Raw genomic sequence first — 9,402 nt, 5'->3', positions numbered from 1 at the left:
TGATCATGTAATGGCTATTTTAAATCTGTGAAAGAATAGTTTTTATATACTATGACTTACATATAATCTAACATTAACACAACAGGTTCATTTAAATCGATTCCAATTATAGATGCAGGTTCATGAGGATCATAACCATAATACTTGTTTTTATATATAGACATATTGGCTTCACACTGTTTTTGTAATAAAAAGGGGATTTAAATATATTAAAAAGCTATGGTATTCATGAGTTTTTTTGTTTCAAAACGGGCATTATCTACGTTTTGGTTATTTATTTGGTGATGGACTTTTAAACTGTGATAGTTCCCAGAATGATGTGCTGCTTACCAAAAGAGCGTCTAGTTTTATTTCCTTGTGTTCTCAGGCAATGATGCCAGAATTATTTAATATGTGAGTATGCTCAATTACGTTAACATTCTGTTTACACGTTGCTACAACAAATCACATCATCAACAATCCCAGACGTTTGTTTTGTAGAAAAGCAACACCAATATATTGAAAATGTTTCACACAAAGCAAAACAGTACTCTGGTGGGTATTTAGGTTTGAACTTTCCAGACTAACTGTAAAACTTGTATTTGAGAGAACGGCTAATTTGCATAATTATTCTCGCAGTGCCATTTCAGCAGCCACAATTCTGTCATATAAATAACCCGATTACGTTTCACAACTAAATTACGCAGAACGTTAAACAATATATTGAGCGTGGTTTTTTTGTTTCATTTTTGGTAGATCTCAAAAGCATAAAAAAAGGTGTGATAATAATGTATAAAGCGTTCATTGATATCTTTCAACATGTTCTAATACACTTATTTAATTGTTCTGATGTTCAAACTATTGGACCATATCAGAACCCTCTGACCCTCCCCCCCCCCAATATGATGAACATTCCTTAAGAAACGTGTGTATATGAAATAAATGTGTCATAAGAAGACATATTATTGCAATAGGGTAGATGCATTAGAGTGAATGTGTAATGACGCAATATAGATTAATTGGGTCAGCCTCGATGTGGTATTCAGAGTGGCTGAGCAAGAGGTCAAACGTGCATTTGACAGACAAAGTCCGTTTATTCACGCACACCCTCAGGATAACTGCTGCAGTTACCTATTGCCCTGCGATTCGACAATACAATTCAACTTTAACGATTAGGTATGTATAGCCAATTTGTATTAAATATATGTGTTTTGGTATGCTGACGAGCTTGTACATAACATAGTTCCGAGAGCCTGTTGTAAGGCTAGACAGACGTACATGTACGTGCTATGCCGTTCGGGAACGAATGTTCAACAGTGTGTGTTGGAGTTCATTCTCAACCAGCTCTCAATTTTGCCGATTTGAAATTGTTACCTGAGTTACAGCTGGTTTACACTAATGATAGTGCTGGTCATATTGGATTAATACAATTGAATGCATACTGACTAATAATAGCAGTACATTGACCTTCCAACTCTGACCTCTTATTTTAATGTTCGCGCACACAGCTTGTCAACTTGCTTTATAAATCGTTTTTCAAGCGTCAATGTACGGAGGACACTGTTTTGAGGAGCAAAGCCCGACAGGCGAGTAACGAAGTTCGAGAAAAAATGACTTATACAAAGAATCGTTGCAACAGAGTTCCAGGCGCCAGAATGTCCTTTAAAAGTAAAAATTAAATATATAGCACCAAAACAACAACTTCAATATTCACTATGAAATATTATTTTTAATGTGTTAATGCCGTTCAAGGAATATTCATTCAAAGGCATGTGAATGAATATTCCTTGAACGATACCATACATCAGGATTGATACCATACATCAGGATTATTTCATAGTACCCTCACTGTTGCAGTTCCAGTTTAATCATCCTGTGACTAATTATTTGTTTCTATGCAAATAACAATTAAAAACAGTGGGAACAAACTACAAGTACAATTTCTATAAGTATCAACAATGTTTGCGGACACGTATTTAGAATATGAAATAATAATATTATTACGATGGTGAATTGGTGTATTACTCACTATAGGTATCATGTTCAGCGGGGTTATTACACACACAGTGAACAAATGCTATATACGTTACAATACGAGTTCGTTCATTCTGAATTACAGTGCTATCACTAACACTAAACTAGGACAAGAATATTTCCCATTTCGCGAGTAGCAAAATTGTTCAACTTACTAGTAACTAATTCAAAAGCCACACATAAGCTGTACTATTTATATTGAATCCTGCTACAAGAAATATAAACATTCTGCGCTCACTTGACACAGTCGGCCAATAGACATATTTGACCACAACCAGCATCCTGACTGAATTTAGGGCATAGTGGAGATTATTCATGCATTGTATAATATCGTCATTGGGTGGCTCATAACAGACGATGACAGTAATTATGTTTTGTAGGGGGGGTACTATTCACAAACAATTATTTTACAGCCAAAACGACACGACAAAATGAACGTAGCCAGTGATAGATTTCGAAAACATAAAAAATAAATAAACGCAATGTATATCACGGTAGGTGACACTATATATAGCAAACTTAATAACGGCAAGGAAAACCAAAAAAATAGTCACAAAAAACAAAAATAACAATAAAAAATATAAAAGTTAAAAAAAATGTAGCCTATACCTGTATCGGATTTTAATCAGATAGCTTATTCTTCGGCAGAATCCCATAATAATATGAGGCACTATGTATTGTACTTATATTACCATTTTTTTGTGCTTACTATTTTTGGCAGTTTGTTTGTTATTCTTATTTGGACCTATAACCTTTGCATAACGTGTTCACTTACTATTAAAATAATGTGTAATCTCAGTCCTTAGTTGCTTTATATTATTCAGCTAGTTTAAAGAAAGTGACATAGGCGCAAAATAGATTCTTATTTGCGTGAGTAAGGGCAGGCGTGACTCCGTGCCGCAATGTGTTCTATTTATTTCTAACGCGCTTGTTCGGCATAGAACTCACTTTTTCATGCAAATGGTAGTGCCAAACTGGTTTTCGGTGTAATTTGTTTGCAGTAGACACAATTTTAGGCTGTGTATATTTTTATGTATTTTTCTAAATTTTGTTTATTCTGTAAATCTCAGAAGTGATTTCATCGATTCGTAAAAAAAGGGGACGTTGTTCCTTCGACGATGGCATACTGACTACTCACTCCGAATCGTTTCATTCAGATCTTGCCAATCTCCCTGGTGCAGACAGTAATATATACTCATCTTGACGCATTTTACACTCGTTGTACACATTCATAAACAATGCGTATATGGCGCTTTAGCTTATTACACGTATATGCAAAGCTCCGATAACATACCGGTATATATTTTTTTTTTCAGTTATTCTTTTAATTCTGTGATCCTGACAACATATCAACGATGTTCAGTACTATACTGTTAATACTATTGATATTAATGCTTCTGATAACATGGGTGACCATACGACATTACAAAGCACCGTGTAAGAACTTTCCACCTGGGCCGTGGGGATTGCCACTCCTCGGTAGTTCCGCATATTTCAGCAAGCATATATATAAAACCATGTGGGAGCTTTCGAAGAAGTATGGCAGCGTTTACAGTGTAAAGATGGGACCGGACTGCAGAGTTATTGTAGTTGGATCAGATGCAATAAAAGAATGTCTGGTGAAGAAAGGAAATGACTATGCAGACAGGCCTCCTCTGTGGGTCTTTCAACTGAGCAACCCTCATGCATATGGTAATATTTTGCTATAATGATTCCAAAAGATTACATTAGCAGTACAGTGATAATCATTACTGTGTCATTATTGTGTATAGCACACTTTATTAAACGTGAACATTTGTCGAATACCACGCGATGTGTTGACGTCCTGCAACGCTATGGCCTTTGTTTGTTCTGTTTTTACGTTAGATTTCACGCAAAGCGCGGGATCTCGCATTGAACGGAGAATACAAATATCAGTATTGTACTCGTTTGCGGATGATATTTCGATTTTACAGTTCACAAGACTTACTCTGTGACGCAATCAACGTTGATTATTATTTATTCATTATGGAATGTTTTATACCATATATTTTTTTCACTTACATTAACCACTTGTGTATTTTTTATCTTTGTTAAGGTATTACGAGCGCCCGTTTTGATGATGCATTTCAACGTCGGAGACGTTTCTGTCACACAACTCTGCGGGGACTTGGTTTTGGAAAGACAAGCTTTGAAAGTAAAATAACAGAAGAGATTTCTGTTTTGCTAGATCATTTCAAGGTGGGTGCCAGTATTTCAAGAAGAAACCTTATCTATCAGTCACTAAGCCTAGCCAATTGGGTTAAAACTTGTTATCATCAGCAACTGAAGTTAACTAGCCACAAAATAAGCCATACCTGGCACTGGTGGTACCTGACGAAAGCTTAGTCCATGTTGATATCTGACCACAATATACATAATTTTTATTTATTTATTTATTTATTTATTTATTTATTTATTTATTTATTTATTTATTTATTTATTTATTTATTTATTTATTTATTTATTTATTTATTTATTTATTTATTTATTTGTTTGTTTATTTGTTTATTTGTTTATTTATTTGTTTATTTTGTTTATTTTATTTGTTTGTTTGTTTGTTTGTTTGAAATTATAACCCCTATCTTTGTTTGTTTTTCTCTTAATATTAGAGGAAGTTAGATATCCCTTTAGAAGTTAAAGACATTATAAACAGAAGTGTATCAAACATAATTTGTTCCATCACATTTGGCAAGAGGTTCGAATATACAGATCCAGAATTCATTTACATGATCGACACAATGCACAAATGGTTTGCGATGATTCAAAAGATATTCAGATTAAATGCGATGGCATTTTTAAGACCTTTTTACAAAAATGAAATTAATCACTGCGCTAATCTAGGAAAGAATCTGCATAGATTCTGTCGACAACAGATAGATGACCATCATGCAAAATTCAACGAGGACAATATCCGCGATTTCATAGATACGTATTTGGCTGAAGCACAAAAACGGCACAACAGTGACGGCTTTTGTGATGAAGACCTACAATCAGTTTTAGTTGATCTTTTTGTTGCTGGCACAGAAACCACGGCAACCACTCTCAACTGGGCTTTGTTGCTTATGATTCTCCATCCTTCAATCCAAGAAAAGGTGTTCCATGAAATAAAGGAGGTAGGTTCTTTCATTTCAATTTTTTTTACAAATGACCAATCGTGCAAGCCAGAATATATATATGTAATTGATTTTCTCGAACTACACTTAAACAACAATTATTAAGTTTTTTTACCCTTTAAAACAAATAGTAAACAGAATTATCACAGTATTTGAACGTCACAGCAGTGAAGACGACCCCGACCCCCTCCCCACATATGTTAAATCTGATTGGTTCACATTCTTGTGTCATATTTTATAAAATAGTATATAATACATAACATACAAGCTTGACATCTATTACAACAACATTTCAAAATGTAGTGTGACATCTTAGATGTTAAAATATGTACTATTTGATTAATTTTTCCTAAAATTAGGAGACAGGGGTCTATTTAATGGATATTTAGCAAATGTAGGGCACTGGAGGATCGTTTCTTGCTGTTTTGAGGTCACGTGAAACATTCATATTTCTAATCTTGTTTCAGAATGTTGGAATGAATAGACTGCCAAAACTTGATGATCGTAAACACCTGCCATACACTGAAGCCACTCTGCTTGAAATACAGCGATTTGCTTGTATTGCACCATACACATTATCACATTCGGCGTTAACAGACAGTACCCTGTGTGGATATAATATTCCTAAAGGAATGGTTGTCCTTTTAATACTGTGGTAAGTTGTATTTGAGTCGACAACTCACAAAACAATTTTGATAAAAAATAGTTTCACTATGGGCCACGTGTAACTGGCAATATACTTGGCACTGATTGGTGGAAAATGAAAGAAGCTGGTTGACGCCAATGCCCAAGTGATCAGAAAATGACAGCCAGCTCAACACATTTACAAAACTAGGTGTTTCACAAAATGTTCAAATTCATTCTAATTAAACTGACGTTTGACGTCTTCCTGTCATACTACAAACGTAACATTCGTGTTATTACTATCTTCATATATTCAAATGATATATCTTAAAATGTATTCTTTTAACACTGCCGGGCTTCGTTTCCAGGTCTCTCCACCATGATCCGAAGTTGTGGCCGGAACCAAATAAATTTGATCCAAATAGATTCTATGATGCGAGTACAGGGACGGTGATTAAACATGAAAGTTTTATGCCCTTTTCAGCTGGTAAATATCATTATAATATTTAATAAAAATTGTGTTTACGTAAGTGTTCATGTGTTGCAAAAGTAAGCACTGATTAATCTCTAGTAAGCACGATAAATAAAAGCTGAATGTATTCCATATACAATCTTTTCGCAGGTAGACGTATGTGCATGGGAGAACAACTGGCCAAACATGAACTCTTTCTATACTTCTCATCTATGATGCAACAGTTCCAGTTTACCATCCCACCAGGAACCAAAGAACCAAGTACTGAGGGAATTCCTTCCTTTACCGTCATACCGACACCATACAAGGTTTTCATCAGACTAAGAACCGCTTAGCATTGTACTGGCCGTAGGGAGGTCGTAGTTAACACAAAGTAAACCTTGATCTGATAAAATCAGAATATGAGCCAGGCTGTAGAGCACTTGTCGAAATTTTATACAGGTTTGACATTATTGACGACTACAAAAGTGATCAGTCTTGGTTCGGACTAACGGCCACTAATATACCATGGTTGTTCGTTCAGTATTATTAATACGTCTCACATTTAGTGTGTACATGCACATATTATATTTTTGATTCATTTAACTTGACTTACCGATGATAGTGGTGTTGGTAATGAACTTCTTCTCAACAGTATTGTAATCATAAATATATTTAACAAACTAATGCATTAATATGATAATAATATACATATAAACCATTGTGAATAGAGTGAGTTGTTAGCACATACTTCGTGTGCATAAGTTTTCGATAGGCGAATATACTAGCAATAACCAAGATGCCGTCTTGTTGAACGCGCCAGTCGACCCTGGTTTTCGTAAAGCATTTTATTATAGATGCGAGTACTGTATCAGTTGTCATTGAAGAATTCCCTCTCATATCGATCATCCTGGTGTTACTTACGTTTTGTCTGTGCTTGCTTGTTCAGGACTATATAACATAAAGAATAATTTATTTTGTATATTCATTCTGTTTACAAACATTCGAAGCGATATACTATTGTTAGTGTGCCATTTTATGTAGTTGAGTCACAATGGTTTTCTAAGCGACACAGTCGTCACTCTTCCAATCTATTCAACCGTTTAGAGGTAGGAATCGTGTATGTTCATCTGTTTTTGAAAAAGAATTGCAAAATCTAGTCTAAAGTGCCAAACATTTTAATCAATAATCGCTAATTCCATTAGAATGCTAATAATTATTATCAATTAATGACACAAGAATATTGTTTGAGGTATAAATATTATGAAATGGTTTTCAAAACAATTGTTGCAAATTTTGTTTAGAAGCATACCCATCATTGGAGATGATTGTTCGGTGACGTCACACCCTCAAAAAGGTTTACATGGACAAATATACTAGTAGTTGTCGATAAATGGTGTGGTTTTTGGGATGTGATATCGAAAATATTACATAGCTTAAACACAAAGAAGTTTAATAATACATAAAGGGTGTAATGTGCAACAGTAATTATTCATAAATTATGCATATTATGTAAATTTAAAATTAACAATATAATCTTAACGAACCTGTTCCAAACACGTACTTGATAATAGATTTTAAAAATCTATCCATGTACCAATTTCCATGTTTTTTTACATTTCCCATGTCATAATTCACTACAATCAATACGTAATAAAATACATACATATCTTTTAAAAAAGTATTTTTTTAATAAATACTAATAACCCACTTAAATACTTAATTACAATACATAATAATTTAAATGTTATGCACTGTTGATTGCTATCATTTAATACCAAAATCATTGATTTGATTCATAATTGGTCAAAACATCATCATTTTTATATTTTAAATCTCAGTGGCTAGCTTTTTAGAGGAATGTATGTACAGTATAAAATTACATGTTTGAGACAGGGTTTACTGTACCATAAAATAGTCACCATCACCACCTTGAAAATGACAGAAAACTGTAAAGAATGCAATTTTAGAGCACTCATCTAGACGTTTTTGCATCCCGGTGTATCCGGAACTGCAATCCACTCAAGATTCCGTTCATATCCCGTTAACTGATTTACCCTGCGCCGATTGATCCTCCAACAATGTGGAATCACTCTGTTTAGCTGCTGAGAAATATCACGAAGCTTCAGACCCCACCGTACACGGCTACATGAGTGTAATACACAGGGATTTGCTTCAGACCACCGTACACGCCTACATGAGTGTAATACACAGGGATTTGCTTCAGACCACCGTACACGCCTACATGAGTGTAATACACAGGGATTTGCTTCAGACCACCGTACACGCCTACATGAGTGTAATACACAGGGATTTGCTTCAGACCACCGTACACGGCTACATGAGTGTAATACACAGGGATTTGCTTCAGACCACCGTACACGCCTACATGAGTGTAATACACGGGGATTTGCTTCAGACCACCGTACACGCCTACATGAGTGTAATACACGGGGATTTGCTTCAGACCACCGTACACGCCTACATGAGTGTAATACACAGGGATTTGCTTCAGACCACCGTACACGCCTACATGAGTGTAATACACAGGGATTTGCTTCAGACCACCGTACACGCCTACATGAGTGTAATACACAGGGATTTGCTTCAGACCACCGTACACGGCTACATGAGTGTAATACACAGGGATTTGCTTCAGACCACTGTACACGCCTACATGAGTGTAATACACAGGGATTTGCTTCAGACCACCGTACACGCCTACATGAGTGTAATACACAGGGATTTGCTTCAGACCACCGTACACGCCTACATGAGTGTAATACACAGGGATTTGCTTCAGACCACCGTACACGCCTACATGAGTGTAATACACAGGGATTTGCTTCAGACCACCGTACACGCCTACATGAGTGTAATACACAGGGATTTGCTTCAGACCACCGTACACGCCTACATGAGTGTAATACACAGGGATTTGCTTCAGACCACCGTACACGCCTACATGAGTGTAATACACAGGGATTTGCTTCAGACCACCGTACACGACTACATGAGTGTAATACACAGGGATTTGCTTCAGACCACCGTACACGCCTACATGAGTGTAATACACAGGGATTTGCTTCAGACCACCGTACACGCCTACATGAGTGTAATACACAGGGATTTGCTTCAGACCACCGTACACGCCTACATGAGTGTAATACACAGGGATTT

General features: G+C 35.8%; 1 protein-coding gene across 1 annotated transcript; it reads left to right on the top strand.

Moving 5' to 3' along the window:
- Positions 1-3,530: 3,530 nt before the first annotated feature.
- LOC102803428 (cytochrome P450 2U1-like) lies at positions 3,531-7,903 on the top strand. The gene is made up of 6 exons (XM_006812371.3): positions 3,531-3,705; positions 4,091-4,233; positions 4,644-5,147; positions 5,615-5,802; positions 6,140-6,258; positions 6,394-7,903. The coding sequence occupies exons 1-6, from the start codon at positions 3,531-3,533 to the stop codon at positions 6,576-6,578; spliced, it is 1,314 nt and encodes a 437-aa protein (XP_006812434.3). The 3' UTR covers positions 6,579-7,903.
- Positions 7,904-9,402: the final 1,499 nt, after the last annotated feature.

The sequence above is a fragment of the Saccoglossus kowalevskii genome, chromosome 13 (assembly GCF_978046115.1).
Source record: "Saccoglossus kowalevskii chromosome 13, keSacKowa6.1, whole genome shotgun sequence".
Taxonomy (NCBI): Eukaryota; Metazoa; Hemichordata; class Enteropneusta; family Harrimaniidae; genus Saccoglossus; species Saccoglossus kowalevskii.
This window is presented reverse-complemented; position numbering and strand designations above follow the sequence as displayed.

Excerpts from the sequence above, each read along its gene's own strand:
- LOC102803428 (XM_006812371.3), top strand. The coding sequence starts at position 3,531 with ATGTGGGAGCTTTCGAAGAAGTATGGCAGCGTTTACAGTGTAAAGATG. Across the intron at positions 4,234-4,643 it reads TTTTGCTAGATCATTTCAAG|AGGAAGTTAGATATCCCTTT; the intron begins GTGGGTGCCAGT and ends TCTTAATATTAG. Across the intron at positions 5,148-5,614 it reads TGTTCCATGAAATAAAGGAG|AATGTTGGAATGAATAGACT; the intron begins GTAGGTTCTTTC and ends ATCTTGTTTCAG.